This window comes from Phocoena phocoena, chromosome 10, assembly GCF_963924675.1.
Source record: "Phocoena phocoena chromosome 10, mPhoPho1.1, whole genome shotgun sequence".
NCBI lineage: Eukaryota > Metazoa > Chordata > Mammalia > Artiodactyla > Phocoenidae > Phocoena > Phocoena phocoena.
Genome location: NC_089228.1, coordinates 84,527,592 through 84,546,274, shown reverse-complemented (window position 1 = coordinate 84,546,274; position 18,683 = coordinate 84,527,592). Strand labels below are relative to the sequence as shown.

The 18,683-nt window shown below is 44.1% G+C and overlaps 1 protein-coding gene across 10 annotated transcripts; it reads left to right on the top strand.

The window, feature by feature from the left end:
• The first annotated feature begins 10,215 nt into the window (after window positions 1-10,215).
• On the top strand, window positions 10,216-17,770 carry HFE (homeostatic iron regulator). Of its 10 annotated transcripts, none has more exons than XM_065886444.1 (6): window positions 10,216-10,407; window positions 13,831-14,094; window positions 14,279-14,578; window positions 15,419-15,694; window positions 15,827-15,940; window positions 16,904-17,770. In XM_065886444.1, exons 1-6 carry the CDS (start codon window positions 10,332-10,334, stop codon window positions 16,942-16,944), a joined length of 1,071 nt encoding a protein of 356 aa, XP_065742516.1. In that variant the 5' UTR covers window positions 10,216-10,331; the 3' UTR covers window positions 16,945-17,770. The 10 variants fall into 10 exon arrangements, with proteins under 10 accessions (XP_065742516.1, XP_065742519.1, XP_065742518.1 ...); XM_065886447.1 differs by having other exon boundaries at window positions 10,332-10,407; window positions 13,900-14,094; window positions 14,303-14,578; window positions 16,904-16,944; XM_065886446.1 differs by having other exon boundaries at window positions 10,332-10,407; window positions 14,303-14,578; window positions 15,461-15,694; window positions 16,904-16,944.
• The last annotated feature ends 913 nt before the right edge of the window (window positions 17,771-18,683 follow it).

Sequence of the window (18,683 nt, the reverse complement as noted above, 5' to 3'; positions counted from 1 at the left end):
CGCCGATGGAACTACGCTTGGCCCGGGCCGCCGTATATATAGAGCGCAGGCGCGCGCTGATTGGTGCTCCGGTCGCCCGCCTGGCTGGCAGGCTCTGAGCCGCCGCGGTGCACCCAAGTTGTGTTTGTTCCACTTCACAAAAGGGGGAAAATATTAAAATACGCAGCACCAAATCACCCGAATTTGGTCGGGAAAGGATCCGAGAAGCCTCAGGCTTCGTGCTCTCCATTTATTTTTTCCGCAACCACAAAGACTACTCGTCCAGTCGTCCCCAACTCCCCCAACTCCTAGGGAAGTCCTGGGCAGTCGGAGACCACTTTCTGTTTTTCTTCTAAATTACCTGTTCGCTCCTTTGCCCCTGAAAGTTCTTTTTCTCAGGGGTGGTTGGGCACATGCTTCCCTTCTTTAAGAGCCAAAAATGAAATGGTTTCCACCTAAATTTTCACCATAATTCTGTTTCTTCGCAAGGGAAGTAACACAGGTCCTCTGTGAATTCTGCGTACAGACCCACAGGAACTGTGGACTGGGACCAGGATTCTGGGGCCAGTCCAAAGCAGTTAGGGCGGGATGGGAGGGGGTTCGTAAGCCTTGGGGGGGGTCCTGGATGATGGGGGGTTAGAGACTTAAATCTTTGATTTGAAGACATTGAAACTATCAAATCCCTCTTTTCATAGATGGGGGCGGGGCACTCTTCTCACTTCTCCAAAGGCGAGAAATTGGGCTGTTTTTTAAAAGCTCTCAGGTTTCCCTCTGGGTTGTGCAAGGCAGGGGGTCTGGCCCTCAAGGATAGGGATAATGAGGGAAGAAAGAAGACCCCCTAAGCCTGCAAATAACCCCCAAATAGACTTGGCAGCTAGGGACGTTTAGATGATCTGTTTTCAAAGAAAACAAGCATTTATTTATTTATTTTTGCATGCTGCAATAAAGAGATGAATTTCAGCACATGAAAATTCTAGGTTACTTCCAGTAACAATATCTAACACATGTCGTGGTACAGGACACTCTCTAACTGGGAACCCAAAGATACAGATGGAAATAAAGCAACTGGCTTCAACAAGATACACTTTTGACTTTTAAGATGAACTATAGATTTGAAACAGAAATGAAACGGCAAAATTTTAACAGAAATAGAGGAAAATTACTAGAACAAATAAATTATTATGCCACTTTTTGCTGATAAGCTCACCTCTTATCCACTCTAAAGCCAGCCATATGTATTCTATTCTAAAGCCCCCTTTACTACTACTACATCTAGATGAAAATATGTACTAAAGATGTCAGTCTTAGATGTGATAGTCAAAAGGGGTTATACAAATTAAGTTCAGTGATGAATGAAAATGAGGTATCTTCTTTTAGACTAAGGATAACCCCATGGTTTCACTGAATAACATTCATTCAACATTTGGAAACTATGTCTACTACTGGTCATGTCCTCTGGGAATTAACAGCCTAATAAGATTAGTGATGGATGAATTAGCAACCACAGAAAATCGCTTTAGACCTGTCATCCATCAGTGTGACTTTGGGCATAGGAATTGTAAGAAATCATTGAAAGTGTGTGAACAACTAAAGTACCTTCATCATGCTAATATGTTTCGGTAAAAACATAAAATAAGAACATGCCATTTTGTTCTGATTCTATGTGCAATGAGCCCCCTCTTCATCTGAAACTCAGCTAAGTATGCATAACCACCAGGAAAAGGGCTGTGTGGAATCTTGATTACCAGGTCACTGAACCTCCCTTCACTAGAAAATGGTGTACCTGGGCTTCCCTGGTGGCGCAGTGGTTGGGAATGCGCCTGCTGATGCCGGCGACACGGGTTCGGGCCCCGGTCCGGGAAGATCCCACATGCCGCGGAGTGGCTGGGCCCGGAGCCACGGCCGCTGAGTCTGCGCGTCTGGAGCCTGTGTTCCGCAACAGGGAGAGGCCACAACAGTGAGAGGCCCGTGTACTGCAAACAAACAAAAAAAATTGGTGTCCCTTTTTGCAAATAAGCAGCATGTAAATTTGATTACTGTAATTCAGTTTTCTAATATGACCACTCAGTTTAAATCACTCAAATCACATCTCTCCATATGCAAATCTGAAGTCCAGAACCAGACACCAGCCACTCAAATTCGTGCTCTCAACCTCCTGGCCACATAATAGAGATCAGAAGGCAGAAAAACAAGTAGCTCTTCTCTAGATCCCTGTAACTTGTGTTGAGAAAAGTCAAAAACAAAGCAAAGATATTTCTTCATGTCTTTTCAAGCTGTAGTAGAGAATTCTCCACGAGTCCACCTGTGGTTCATCTAATGCTCTAAGGCCATGCTATACAGTAAAATGGAATGTGAGTCATACACGTAATTTTAAGCTTTCTAGTAGTCACAATGAAAAAATAAGAAGAAATAGGTGAATCTAATTTTAATAATATATTTTACTTAACTCAGTATATCCAAACTACTATCACTTCAACATTAATCGATATTTAAAAATATAAGACAGTTTCTATTCTTTTTTTCATATGGTAAGTCTTCAAAGTCTGGTGTGTATTTACATTTGTAAAATTTCAGACTAGCCACCTTACAAGTGTTCAATGACCACATGTGACTAATAGCTGTCATACTGGACAGCACGCTGTCCAGTATGAGTTAATATTTCTTTTTCGATTGGGCTCAGAGTATGCAAAATTATACGTTTACTTGTAGAAGATTGATACATTAATAAAGGTCTTGTTCAGTAGAGATGCAAGTGAATTCTTTCTAGTAGAAAAGATAACCCTAAAAGTTATGATTGTATTGCCTAATAGGACATTAAACAATTTTGTATCTGATTTTTCAGCCTTCCAGCATTCTCTCTTGCCCTGACTGAACACATATTTCATTCTCCTGTATCCTGCTTTGACCTAATTTTTTCATTCTGCTTGCTCCGTCATTAATACTGAAATCATTCTCTGACCCATGCACAAGCTCACTATACACAGTACTTGTATGAGAGTCATGTTTTGAAAATTATACTTTTACACTTGGTTATTCAGTTTGTCCTACAAGCTCTGAATCAGAATCTTTAAAAACCATTCTAAAAAATTGGAAGATACAAGACTTTTTGACCATGAGCTATAAAGCCACCTTAGATCTTGTAGATGTCCCATGAAGTCTCAGGCTTTGAAATAAGATTGAACAAACCTGTGAGCAACAAAAGACCTACTAAAATTAACTCCAGGGAAGATTCAGATTAAGGTTGTTGTCTGCCCACTCAAAATTGATGGTCTCAAGATAGCCAGCAATAAACTGAGGACAAAGGTAAATGTTGCCATGCAATAAATTGTGTATTCTTGTATTTACACACATCCTAAATATTACAGGTTGGCTAATTTTGTTTCATATCCTTCGGGTCGGGAAAGCTGGTGGACAAAGTTAAAGATGCAGAGCAGAATGTCAAGCCCAAATGGAGCTGGAGCGAGAGAGAGGGACTCAAACAGTAAGACACACTCAAAGGAGAGTGAGAGGAGCTGTTGGGACAGGTGTATGGATCAGGGGCTGACAACTGATTTTTCTTTCTCTTCCTCCTTCTACCATGCCAGGAGAGTGTTCTGTCCGTTCGTTATAGGCCCCAACTGGAAGTTATTAAAACCTGATTTTTCCTGACTCGCCAAGGAAACTTTCAGTTGAGACTAAAGTTTCTGTATCTTTTTCCCTGACACACTCTCAAAATACACTGCGGAAACCAACAGAGAATATAGTAGTAAAGCACGTAGTGGGAGCTCAGTTAATACATAGAGAGTATTACACAAGGAACGATGCATTGCAAAACATTTGGAACAGCTATTAGAATCACATAAGTGACACAAGAAACTAGGGCATTAATAGCCACCTGATTTTTCAAGCTTGTTTTCAAATGACTTTAAATGGTTTCAAAAGTGAAACCTACCCTCAAAAGAAAAGGATTTGTCAATAGCGAGAAAATATACATTTTTACACTTTCTCGGTTTAGGCTGCTAATGAAGGCAATTATAAAGCACAAGATGAAAACATATATTAGGCAATAGCCTTAATCAGAATAAATATATGGCTTTACACGATGACTATTTTGGAGGAAACAGGGGCATATGAATTTTGGTAGATTTGTTAGGACATGTTATTGCTTTTTATTTCCTAGCTCATCACTATGCCATGCACAAGCTTTTCACATATGCTTACTGAGCACTTGTTAAGCAAAGGACACCAGGAGGGAACAAAAGCAAAGATAAGCCAAGCAAAGTGTCTCCTCTTAAGGAATTATAAGTTTTGAGACTGACACAGATAAGTATAATTATCATACAGTGTGATAAATCTGATAAGAAAGACACAACCACTGAGAGAACAAAAGTATAAAAACCAAAAATGTTCATGTGCTGCTTAAACATTTGCCTTCAAGTACTTACCAATCCAATTGGGAAATTAAGATATCAGAGAAAAGGCTAGAACAGTGGTTCTCAAAATTCAGATTTCAGGACCCCTTCACATTTCTAAAAATTAGTAGCCCCCCGGTAAGTTTTGTTAATGTAAGTTACATATATATGTAGATATTTACTACTTTAGAAATTAAAACTGAGTATTAAATTTAATAATCACATGTATATGATGTTTACTACCTATAAAATTAATTATATCTATTCATAATTATATATAACAAACAGCATATAATATATTCATTTACATTAAATACTATAATAGATTTTTACATAAAATGTATAGCACATAATACTATATAGAGATTTATATGTAAAAGATATAGTAGTATAAATATATAATATTAAATACATACTACTATATCTTTTACATATAAATCTCTACATAGTATGTATATTTTATATATACTATATATAGACTTGGATATGAAATCTATAACATGTAATACTACATATATAATATTATGTATTATAAATGTAAATGATAGAAGGTCAACTCAGGAAAGTTCCTTATCCCCTAGCCCATTCAAAATCCTGGCAGCCCCAGGCTAATCTGAGACTTGTAAGGCTGCCTGAAGGTTGGGAACACAGCTGAGTTGTTAGTGCAAAAGACCGGAAGTCAAGACAGCAGCTTTGGAGCCAGCACACTCATTTCCTCCTCTGTAACACTCCCCACTGCTCCCTCACCCCAGGAATATAGTGAAGATTGAATTAGATAATGTGCGTACAGTTCCTGGGATTGGACGGAGCACACAGTAGCCTCTTATTTAAGGTTTATTTCCATTACATCCTTGTACCATGGGAGCCTCCTGTCTTGGGGTGACCCTGAGACAGTTGATACTCTCCTTCATTTGGAGGAGTGGGTAAGAGTAGACCAAGTGCAACAAGCTGGTTCACTCTTTCCAATTATGTATGCTTCCCCTGGCAGCTTCTGAAAGGTCACGAGACCTAGGAACTAACCCAAGGAAGACCTCAAGAAGAGATTCTAATAAGAAGAGAAGAAGCTTTCCCATTAGAGAAGGGAGATGTGTGTGTGTATGTGTAGTGGGGAGTGAGAGGAGAGAACATAATCAAGGAACAACACTGTCACTCAGAATCTACCCCCTGCACTGCTGTTCTTGGAGCTCACTCCTTGACCAAAACTCAAAAGGAAAAGATTATGATGACATTCACATAGTCACCTCCTCCCTGCATTCTGCATCCTAAGTGCGTGCATACTTCCAACAGCAGACAGACATAGCTGTCAGGGAGAACCGTGTGTTGTCAATGCAGAAGAGGAACCAAGGTATCCCATCACCCTGCATTTTTTACTACTGAACTCACCTTAACCTTCTTAAGTTAAACACAATTTCTGGTTGGGACCAAATTCTTACAACGTTAGCTTACCTAAGAATTTGTAGCTATGCTTCAGTTAATACAGAGATTTCTTATACTTTTCATGGTTAATGATAGTAGCACTTATATTTTCCTCTTAATTTTATAAAATAGTCCAGGAAAAATACAGATGTGGCATCGTATATTTATCAAAAGGACTGGCTCAGAAGCTGGAATGCCTGAGTTCAAACTCAACTTTGCCATTAGATAATTTTATCACCTCCTCTATGCCTCAGTTTTCTCATCTATAAAGTGGCAATAGTTGTACTTGTTTTACAGGTTGCTATGAGAATTAATGGGTTAAGGTTTATATAGTTCTAAGAATAGTACCTGCCATGTTGTAAGTACAAATTTTTATATACATATTTTAAAAATTATTTTAAAAGTTATACATACATTCTTATAAACACAACACCATTCTGTAATTGTTGGTTTAAGAGTGTCAATAATACTAATAAAGATAACAGTTAACTGAACACTTTCTATGCACCAGCCATTATATGCACTATTTTCATTCTGTCTTCACCACCATCCTATGAGTACCATCACAAGCATTAGTACTTCACCAATAAGGAAATGGAGATTGAGAATTCAGATTTCTCCTAGGAGAGCCCTGCAGACTGATTACAATTCATGTGCCCTGAACACACACACACACACACACACACACATATCAACTGAACTAAAGTCAAAGACCTTTGTTTTTCTATTATAAAATTAAAATACTCCCATAACTATTAATTACTTACTAGTCTGTTTAATGAGTTGTAGGCAGAAAGCGTTTTCACCCCTGCAAACAGTTTTGCATGAATATCATATGCTTCCGGCAGAATCAAAGGTGTTTACAACACATCTTGCTGTCTGTTCTGATGGACACTAGATGGCGATCCCAACCAACCAAAGACCATTTTGGCGGCTGGCATGTTACAGTCTCTCCAGGCCCTTATGTAATATTTAACCTTTAGTTATAACTTAACACTTTTCTGTCTCTTTTGGCGAACAGAAATTTTTATTCCCGTTTGACAGACGGTGATCCTGACACCACTGTGAAACCCTGAGACTTCAGCAAGTCTATAGGCAGGCAAGAGCAAGGGAAGAACAGATTAAGTGGCTTGGACTGACAGTTGTCTAAGTAGTCCAGAAATATCATGCTGGATAATTATGTCATTCCACAAAAAATTAACCTGCACCTTCGATAATCCCCTCTGGGTTTAGGGAATAAGGAAGTAAATAAGACAGGCTCTACCCTTATGGTGGAATTTGGAGGATGAGGACCTAGAAAAAGATATGGAATAATGGCTGTGGAAAAGGTCAGAGTGGACATGAAAAGGAGGAAACAGTCGACTTTCCCCAGGCGTGGAGGTTAGCCATAGTCTTACAAAGGCAACTTTTAAAATACTAAATTACTTTTCTTTCCTTTCTTAAAGTAAAAATGACCACAGTGAGGAGGAAGGTGACAGAAGAAAACACTATTGTGCAAAGATAACAACACTGGTACCATCTTGGTTAAGGTATATCAATTATGACAATGGTGATAGTAATAGCAAATTTACTACACACTATGTGCTAATACGGATAAAAAGATTTAAAGGGTTTGTGACTTTGCAATGTGCCCAAGATCAACCCAGCACCTTCATTGTAACACACACGCTCCAAACAAAGCCCCAAGAAGTAGACTGCACTGAAGTGTAGGTTGTGTAAAAGTCCAATGAACAATTTAATAAATGGGTTTGTTTTGGCTTCAACCCTTCCCTGCCCAAAGGCATTTACAACGTAGGATGTCGTTGGCACCAATAGGCACTAGATGGCGCTCCAAATTAACACTGTCCTTGGTGGACAGCTGATGCTCCTTGTGCCCGGGCTAAGTCATCAATCATTAACTCTGGGTTGACATATTACCCAGAAGATTTCAAAACTCATTCATATATAGTCTTCTGATGGACAGAAATGATAATTACCTACAGTTGACAGTGACAGTATTGAGAAGATGTGAGACTGGAGTAAAGGCCCAGAGCAGTCAAGTACCAAGCTGGCTACCGGGACCTTTGGAGTCAATAATCTTTATAAAGAGAAATAAATTGTCAGATGGACAAGAAACCCATGGTTGATTCATTCACCTCCTCAAGCAATTCATAAGGAGGAGAAGCACAGATAACTACCCTCGAAGTGCATACAGTTTACAGTAAGGGGAAAAGGCATGGAAAGAGAATGGACAGAAATGTTTTACATCTGGCAGTACAATGTGGAGTAGAGACTAAAGGAGGATATGGCCAATTTTACCAAATCATGGGGGTAGAAACAGTCTTGTGCAGAAGCCACTTCAACTGTGTCTTAAATGTGAGTAGCAAATTAGGCATAAGAACCCCAAAGACCTAAAGAGACTGCATATGTTTTATCTTTTTAAATTATTATTATTATGATAGTGAGATAACCACAATACAGGCAATCTGTAAGAGGATATTGACCTTGACCTATCACCTGGTAGGGAGCAGCATCCTCAGATAAAAAATGTCATTGATAATATTAGTATGATATTAGAATATGTACTAATAACAAACATGGTTTAGCCTTGTTTATTTGCCAGGCACTTGTTGAAGGCTTCATTTATCCATTTTTATTCTTTTTCACTTAATTCTAAAAATCATTTTATGAAGTAGCTGTTATTATCACCTCTTTACAAATGAGAAAGTTGAGACGGAGAGTTTTGGTGGCTTTGCAGTATAACTTTCCCTTGAAGATTGATTATAATTCATGTGCCTTTAAAGCACACATATATACTCATCAGAAATGAGATACAATAGGGTAGTTTACAAAAACTCTGATTATACTAAAGTGAGTAAGAGTAGACTTTGTTGTTCTCATCGGTAATGAAAAATACATATACGACAGTTTTCATTAGAAGGTATTAAATATCGAGGACGTTTTCTCCCTTAAAATTTCTAAGGCTTTTGGAAGAGCTGAAAGATAACAATTGACAAAAATAGTCATCGCAATGGTCCCAAACTCTTCCCAAATGAAAGAGACATTTATACCATGGTATCTCGTTAGTTCTGATGGCACTCTAAACAAAAACGTACAACATACAGTTTATTCCTAACCTGCCAGTCTGTAATTACTACCTTCTAGGGGTGTCCATATCTGTTAACAGCTGCAAGAGGTCATTCACATAGAATATCATTTGGTGATCAGAAATTATTTTCCTCATTTCACAGATGAGCAAACTGAGGTTCAGAGAAACTGGAGTAAGGCCATAGTACCGTTAAATCTTTCCCTTTTTGTAGCTCCTTGGAGCTCACGTCTGCTTGCTAGATGGTATGCTGCCTGACTCATGAATCATTCAGTAAAACCAATTCAATCTTTAAAATTGACTTTGCTGAATTATGTTTTTTAGCAGCAGCTTAGTGACTGAGTAAGGGGAGAGGGAGGGAGGATGGTGGAATTTGGAAATGATGACTAAACGGTACTAAAATGTTTCATTGTGGAGGGGATGACAAATGTTCTAAAATTGATTGTGGTATGGTTGCTCACCTTTATGAATATACTAAAGCCGTGGAATTTTATACTTTAAATGGGTGAATTGTATGTACGTGAATTATATCTCCATAAAGCTGTTACCAAGAAAAAAAAAAAGTAATTGTACAATCAACCCCCATGTGCTCATCAGCAATAGTCAACATTTTCCCCACCCGATTTCATATCCCCACATAGTTAAGAGGCCTTAATTTCCAACTCTGATTTTTTTCTGAGATGGCCAAAATTTGCATACATGCTTTAAAAGGTATCACTTATTATATTTATTAGGCACTTAAAGGTTTCAGGAAAACCAGACACTAATATCCTTTTGAAATTTCTCAGAGAGTAGTTCTCAAACCTTGTTGTGTGTGTTGGGGGGAAGAGGGGTATTTAAAATCCCGTTGCTTTGGTGGCACCATACAGCAATTAAATCAGAATGTCTGGGGGCTATAGCAGGGCATCAATAGGTTTAACGATTCTCCGGGTGATTCCAATGTGCAGTAGTTTGTGAAATATAATTTAACTACATAAATTGTGAAAGATGTTTCGGTAGATAGGATCAAATCTGTTAATCTTATGATTTAACTAATTGTGATCAAAGAATAAAATAAAATTTTTATGCAAAAACATCAGGATTGGAAAGTTGAACTTAAAAATTTTCAAAATGTATAATTAAAATTTCAACTTATTCAATATTTAAATATTTAGATCAGAAAATCGTTAAATATACTTTCCTCAGTCAGCAACATCCTCCCTGGGTTTAAAAACCAGAAGGACAGCTGGATCACCGAGTGTTTCCCAAGCAGGTACTCTGGATTGCAGGCGAGTTCAAGTGCAGGAGACCCATTTCTTTTCGCCAGTGGCCCCGGAAAAGGATCCCACTGGCCAGGAAGTTTCATCTGGGATCCCCGGAGCCTCGGCAATGGCTCCAGGGTGACTTCTTGGACCACCCCCGTTTCCCCGCCCTACCCAAGCGGCTGAAAAGCGCCAGGACGGACGGTCGGAGCCGGCGAAATGGGCCCGCGAGCCCGGCCGGCGCTTCTCCTCCTGATTCTCCTGCGGACGGTGGCCACGCAGGGGCGACCGCCGCGTGAGTCCGGGGGCTGCAGGCCAGAGAGGGGAGCGGGGGGTGGGGGGAGGAAAAATCGAAACTAGCTTTTCTTAGCGATTGGGAGTTCGCTAAGCTCGGAACGACTGCTCAGCCCTGTGCACGGTCCCCTCCCCCAACTTTCCCCGGAGGGGACGTGGGTCACTGGGGTGCAGATGGGGTTACGGGGCCTCTCGCCCCAAGACCTCCACGCCCACCCCCGGCCCGCTAGCTGTCCCTGCTGCTATGGAAGAACCACCCACTCCCTCCTCCGAGCGTGACGTTTCTAGGTATAAACCTTTTCTCATCGAGGCCAAGGATTAGGGGTCCTTGGACTCGGATCTCGGTATTCTTGTTTCTACTGGTGGTTGTGTCGTTTTACCCCCGATCATCCCCAAACAGGAAGTTCTTTTCACCAAGGGCGACCTCGGCCGGAGCGCCCCCTCGGTGTTTCCTTTCCCGGGCGCTCTAAGGGTTGGGAGACATTGGGACGAGCGAACGCACGGCGGACCCATCTGGGTTTCCATTTCAGAACCACTGGCGCTGTGGGTGGGAGGTTCTTGACAGAGGTCGGCCTAGGGACTGACTGACTCTTGGTGATTGTTCTTTTGCCTGGAAAAATAACATATCTGCTGTTTTTGAACTTTTGAACTGAATCGCACAGTTCTCCTTTTCAGCCCGGAGTTGTTGATTTGCAGTGTTAATAGTATTGTATAATTAACCGGCCTTTACTAAAGGATGCCAAAAGGATGGTAATTAACATGTAAGTAATGACCCCAGTTTTAAATCGCCTTCAGATCTGTGATCCTGTTTGGCTCTACTATGCATTTGGGAGGTAGGAGCTATTCGTATGTTGATTTTACTCGTGGTTAACGACCTCAGGTTAAATCCTTTCCCCAGGTTACAAAGAATTCAGGCGATCTGGTTTTCTGACACTAAATGAAGTGCCACTGGTTCTAATCTTAGCTGACAGTGTTCGATCTTACTGTTGTCTGGTACAGCTCTGGACGCTTCATACTTTGTCATGTAGCCTCAGAACCACACTTGGAGGGTAGCTAGTATGTGTATCCACACTTTATAGATGACGAGAATGAGATAAGACTTGCTCACAGGTGGTGACTTTGTTCAATGTTACTCAGGGCTTTTGAGGCAGAGCCCGTGTCTCCACTTCATAGCTGCGATTCTTAAAAGTCACACTGCGTTAGAGGTTGAATCATAACATTTGTTGGACACAAGTCTTCACTGTTCACAAGTATTGAAGGAACACCACCCATGTGTTACGCTGTTCTAGACCCAGGAGAGAGCAGGGAGCCTAGTCCTCTGGTGCTTTGTATTCAAGTAGACGGGGATGACAATACACAAAAGGATAGAGAGCATCAGGTAATGGGTGCCCTGAAGGCATGTGAAGCACAGAGATCAGGGCAGGCCACTCTCCCTGGCTGGGTTTGAACAGATACCCGAAGGAAGTAGAGGTGATGCTGCCTGGGAGGAGCGCTTCCCGGACAGGCTGGGGAGACATGGCAAGGATTCGCAACCTCAGCACTACTGACTTTTTTTGTTGTGGGGACCGTCGTGTGCATTGTAGGATGTTTAGCAGCATCCCTGTCCTTTACTCACTGGATGTTAGTACACTCCCCAGTTGTGACAACAGAAAATGTGCCCAGACACTGCCAAAGGTCCCTTAAGAGACGAAATGTCCTGGTTGAAGAAAGAGCAAGGGCGCCGCTGCAGCAGGAGCGCAGGGGCCGGAGGCCTAGAACAGGCAATGGGCTCAGCAGAGGAGCCGCGGGCGAGTCTCCTGGGGCCTCACAGGCTACAGTGTGGATTCCAGCCCAGCAGTGATGTGATCAAGCACAGCTGTTGAAAAGATTGCTCCAGCTGCTCTGTGGAACGCATAGTGAAGGGGGCAACGATCAAAACAGCGCAAGCAGACAGGCGGGAGTTGATGGACTGGGCCGGTGGGAGCAGGAGTGGTGGCGAGAAACGGTTGTATTCTGGATCTATTTTGAAGGAAGTTGCTGAGGGATCTATGAAGGATCACGTGACAGACAAAGTCGAAGGTGCCTCTGCTATTATTTTATTTTATTTTTATTTTATCGGCCTGAGCAACAGGGGCATAGGTGAGGCCATTTCTGAGATGGTGAAGGCGGAAGAAAGAGCAGTTTGGGGGAAACCAGGAGCCTGGTTTTGGACTTGTTCAAGTTTGAGATTCCAGTGAGTCATCCAACTGGTGGTATCATGTAGGCAGTTGGAGTGTAAGAGTCTAGAGTTCACGGCCAGAGACAAAAATCTAGAAGTCAGCATTTAGTCACCCAACAGGTGTGTATTAAGCACGTACTACATGCCAGACACTGTTCTAGGCATTGTGGATACATCCCTGAACTCCCTCATTCTAGAATTGAGGGGAGGTGTAAGGAAGCTCTCATTGCCCAGAAGTCTGTCCTCTTGGGCTTACTGGAGTTTTTCTCTATTTGCATTTGATTGGGAACAGTTTTGCTGCTGAAAAGCTGCCCTGAGCTGTTTATCAGCACATCTTCCAGCATTTGACAGCAAACATTTACAGGCAGACCTCAGAGGTATTGTGGGTTCGGTTTCAGACCACCACAATAAAGGGAATGTCACAGTAAAGCTACTCACATGAAGTTTTTGGCTTCCCAGTACATATTCAAATTATGTTTACTACACTGTATTCTATTAAGCGTGCAAGAGCATTGCCTTAAAAAAAAACATACATACCTTAATTTAAAAGTACTTTATCGCTGAGAAACGTTAACCATCATGTGAGCCTTCAGAGAGGCAAAATCTTTTTATAATGGTAACATCAAAGATCACTGATCACAGATCACCATAACAAATATAATAATAATGAAAAAGCTGGAGATCTTGCGAGAATTACCAAAATGTGACGCAGAGACATAAAGTGAGCAAAGGCTGTTGGAAAAGTGGTGCTGATAGACTTGCTTGACACGGGGTTGCCACAAACCTTCAATTTGTAAAAAACACATTAGCTGCAGAGTGCAGTAAAACGAAGTCTGTCTGTACACTGTAAAGCATTTAGAGATGGAAGTAGTGAAAAAAACAATAACTCCTCTGGACTTGGATCTAATTGGCTCTGAGCACTAGCTCTCGAGCTCAACTGCCCTAGCTAGACACACCTTGGCATTTTCTAGAGTCTGTTGGATCCAAGGGAGGCTGCTATAACTGTGACTGCTGGGGCAGAGGCCGGGGCCTGCAATGGGGTGGCAGGCACACGTGGCAGACGGGCGCAAGGGGAGAGCAGACGGGAGGGGCATGCGGAGGGAAGGCAGGCACCGCATGTCACTTTCACGGGGTGGGACCAGACACAGCTGGTGCCAGTTGATTCAGAAGGCCTGCCTCCCAGTTCCCCAGGCAGCTCACAGAGAAGGCCTGTCGCCCTCTGCCCAGGGTCACACTCCCTGCGCTTCCTCTTCATGGGTGCCTCCGAGCCAGACCTTGGGCTGCCCCTGTTTGAGGCCTTGGGCTACGTGGACGACCAGCTGTTCGTGTCCTACGATCACGAGAGTCGCCGTGCCGAGCCTCGTGCCCCGTGGCTCTGGGGCAGGGCCACCAGCCAGCTGTGGCTGCAGCTGAGCCAGAGCCTGAAAGGCTGGGATCACATGTTCACCGTGGATTTCTGGACCATCATGGACAACCACAACCAGAGCAAGGGTATGTGGCGAGCACGCTTCGCCTTCCCGAGGTGGGCGGAGTGCGTCCCCGCCTCAGGGATGCATCTTGAGGGAGACGACTGGCTATTTGAGATCGGGGGACAGGGAAGAGGGCAGGAGTTTGATTCCTGAGGTCACTGGGTCCCCGTAATGGCGAAAACAGGGGCCTGCTCCTTTGGTTTCAGTAACGAAGCTGGGAGTGCTGCCAGAGTCCCACACCCTGCAGGTGATCCTGGGCTGTGAAGTGCATGAGGACAACAGCACCAGAGGGTTCTGGAAGTATGGGTACGATGGGCAGGACCATCTTGAATTCCGTCCTGAGACGCTGGATTGGAGGGCAGCAGAGCCCAGGGCTCGGACCACCAAGCTGGAGTGGGAAGTGAACAAGATTCGGGCCAAGCAGAACAGAGCCTACCTCGAGAGGGGCTGCCCTGAGCAGCTGCAGCGCTTGCTGGAGCTGGGGAGAGGGGCCCTGGACCGGCAAGGTATGGCGGGAGCACCCTCTGCCCCTCTCTTGATGGATGGACGGGAGGGGGATGCAGGGCATGGGATCCCCGGCTGGGTTTTCAGAGATGGTCGAGGTTGTGTAACTCTCTGCGAAGGTAACGAGGTCTGAGTTTTCCACCCTGAGGTCTCCAGCTCTGAGGTCTCCGCCTTACAGCTGAGATGTATCATCCAGCCATGAGTCATGGTTTTCATTTTTTTTCCACGCACGTAGCTATAGAGGAAGTAACTGTGATTTTTCTCTTGATTTAACCAAGAACGCTATGTATATTTATAACTCTTAGGAATTCAGAGATGCCAATTATCACACGAATACCAAGGCAAGAAATGAATACCAAGGAGCAACCAGTCAGAGTAGCAGAATCTTGGAGGGTAAAGGTTACGTTCACAGAACATGGTAGTAGTCACGTAGGCTCCCTATCTTACAAGGCCCCTTTTTACAAGAATAATTATTGGGTTGAACCAGGTGAAATTACCAGTAGCACGTATTCAATCACTTTTGAGCCTCATAGGGGCAATTTCATCTGATTCAACTTAATATCTTAACAAAGAACATAAGACATGGGCAACAAGTATGCATATTTACATGTGGGACCGGAGAACAGGCTGATATGACTGTGACTATTCTCCATGTGACACCACATCAGAACCCAATCTTGGAACATGTGTTGGGGCACAAAATGGTGTGTCTCTCCTACAACTTGCTCTGTCTGCACAGGGAAACTCTTTCCTCCAACCCATAGAGAAAGTGAAGTGAAAGTTCTGGTCTTCCTGGCATGGGTAGGAATCCCCCCTCCAGATCCTCCCTCCTTCCTGTTCAGCGCTTCCTTTGGTGAAAGTGACTCATCACGTGGCCTCTGCAGTGACCACTCTACGGTGTCAAGCTCTGAACTTCTACCCCCAGGACATCACCATGAGGTGGTTGAAGGACAGGCAGCCACTGGATGCCAAGGACGTTGAGCCTGAGGACGTGCTGCCCAACGGGGATGGAACCTACCAGGGCTGGGTGGCTTTGGCTGTGCTCCCTGGGGAAGAGCAGAGATACAGCTGCCAGGTGCAGCACCCAGGCCTAGATCAGCCCCTCACTGCCACCTGGGGTATGGATGAGAGCCAGGGGCTGAGAAAACCTGGTGTGGGTGGGATGGGAGTGGTCAACAGGGCAGTGAGGGGAGGGTTGGCTCTGGGATGGGGCAGTGATCATGGGCTTTCACTTGCTTTTGCTATTTTAGAGCCCTCGCTGTCTGGCACCCTGGTCACTGGAGTCATCAGTGGAATTGCTGTCTGTATCATCCTCTTCCTTATTGGAATTTTGTTCAGAATCTTGAGGAGAAGGCAGGCTTCCAGTGAGTAGGAAGAAGGAGGAAGCCTCTTAGCATCTCTGACCTCAGGACACACTAACCCTCCTGCAGGAAGTGCGGCAGGGGGAGGGCAAAGGGGAGCTGGCATCCACGAGATGCCTTCTCATCTGTCTTTCTCTGGGAGCCCTGGCATCTCCCTGGGAGCAGGAATTAATGATTTCCCTCAGAATGAAAGCTCCTAATTCAACAGACATCTTTTGAATGCCTGTTATTTTGCAAGGTGCTGTTTTAAGTAGTGCGGGTGCTTTGAGGTTAAGTCACCTTTGCTATCTCAGAACCCAGGTCTAGTAAGGAATGAAATCCATGACAGGCAAATGCAGTTAAAGACCCCCAAAGATCCTAAGGCAGATATGAAGCACATGCTCTGGGGTGTCAAAGGAAGGGATGACCACGTTCATCTGGGGATCAAGAAAGGCTTCTGGATCTTGAAGAAGTAGGATTTCTTTAGGTGAGGTTGAGGTCTAGGGGAAGTCAATGCAGATGTAGCAACTGTGCAAGTGGGAGAGTGTGAGGCATGCTGGGAGGTGAGAAATTATTATCAGTTTGACCCTTGACTTTACGTACTTTTCAGTCTGCATTTCTACTCCCTGAACATTGGTGGTGCAGGGGAAAGAGGGGCAGACAGAAGCCAACTCCTGTAGAGCCCTCGGGGCCTTTGGGATGTTATGTTATGAGCACTGGAGGGGCGGCGATCAATGCAGGGACTTAAATAAGCAAGGAGGAACCCAGTCTCCTCGATATGGAGAGTGAGTTGTTAGGAGGTGAGATGGGAGACAAGGAGACCAGTTAGGAAGCTATTCAGCAATTCCAGATGAGAGATAATGGTGCCTGAAATCCAGGAGTTCCTTGGGAAGGGGGTGACAAGAGTTGACATGCATGGCCGGGGAGGGGAGGAGGCAAGAGGATCGTAGGCCTGTGATGCCTCTTTCCTGGATCTTGTCTTTACAGGAGGAGCCGCAGGGGACTATGTCTTAGCCGAATGTGAATGAAGTGCAGCCTGCAGACTCCTTGTGGGGAAAGAGAGGGTGCACTTGAGGCGTTCTTCATGTTTCCGGACAGCTGGACCTAAGAAATAGGAACTGTCTCAGTAACTCTCTGCTCTTAGCCGTCCCCGTTCACTGTCAAAAAGTTCCCCGTCTAGGTTTCTGAGTTCCTGCTTCTTAAAGGGCCCTAGTTGTGACCTCTACCTGAGAACTGGCTCTCCTGAATCCCAAGCTGCATCTAGAGCCTGCCTCCATTTCCTGCATCACCTCAGACTCCATACACCTACGGCATCTCATCTCCTAACGGTGGAATGAGTCTCCTTAAATTTGGGGGGACTTGTGATTCCTTTAAACATCTGAGAATAGCTCTGAACCTTCTCCTCGGGACATACACTCTAATACCCCTACCAGCATTTGACACACACATCCAGGCGTTTCCTGGACCCACTCAAGTTTCCTTTTAACCCTCTCTCTATTATACAAGAACTCACCTGTTTCCAAGCCCCGTGGTCTCTTCCATCAGAGGGAGACCTGGACCGTTGTACAGTGTGAAGGTTGTGTACTGCACAACCCGAGGAGGCACCTTTCCCAGAAGAGGCATCATGGATGTCTGTGCGTTTTATGATAGTCTTCCCGAAAATGGGTGGGAAGTGTCTTGAGGAGGGAATGTCTTTTTCTAATTTGCACAAAGGTGCCATGTAGGTTTCCTTAGGTTAATGATACCCGCACTTACAATGCCAGACTTGAAGTAGCACAGGATTTGATCTCTGCTCACACCCTCTCCTTGTTCTGACAATGAAAATGATAATTAAGATGATGATGATAATGAAAATGTGGCTGACACTTATTTATAAAGCTCTTCCTTGGTGCCAGACTTAGTTCTGAGTGCCTACTTACATACATTATCTCAATAGTTCTTTGCTGTGCGTACTATTATCCTCTTTTTTTTTTCTTAAGATGAAGAAAGTGAAATTGGTTTTTTTTGTTTTTTTTGTTTTTTTTTGCGGTACGCGGGCCTCCCACTGTTTTGGCCTTTCCTGTCGCGGAGTATAGGCTCCGGACGCGCAGGCTCAGCGGCTGTGGCTCATGGGCCCAGCCACACCGCGGCATGCGGGATCTTCCCGGACCGGGGCACGAACCCGTGTCCCCTGTATCGGCAGGCGGATTCTCAACCACTGCGCCACCAGGGAAGCCCCAACCTGGCTCTTTGATCCAGCTTTTTGGCGCTGCATTCAGATGGTTAGATGCCTGGAGTAAATGGGGTGGAAAGGAGATGGCTGTGGAGATCGCTCTTCTCTTGTCTCATTGTCTGTATTCTCAGTGAGTTTGACCCAAATGAAGGGAAAAAACAGCAGAAAACAATATCAGCCATGTTTCCTTTCAAAGTCCCTGAGGGAAGAACCCTGGAATGTGACCCCTGTTGCCACCACTGGCCAGCTCTATCTGGCATCACTCATGGGACTGTGATTGGGGGTGTCAGTTAGTTACTGTGTTGGACCTCACAGTGTCCTGCTCCAATCAGGACCACCAGGGTGGAGGTGTTTCCCTCCAAAAACTGGAGCAACTTCTCTCATATTAAAATGGAAAACTAGAAGCCACCGAGTGGCCTTGGTCAGCACCAAGATGCTGACCCCAGCATCTTCCTGGGGTCCTTGAGAGTCTGGTTCTCATCCCCAGCCGTGCACGTTCAAAAAAATTAATCTAACCAGGTCACTCAGGAATTAGCCGATTCTGGGAAAGTAATT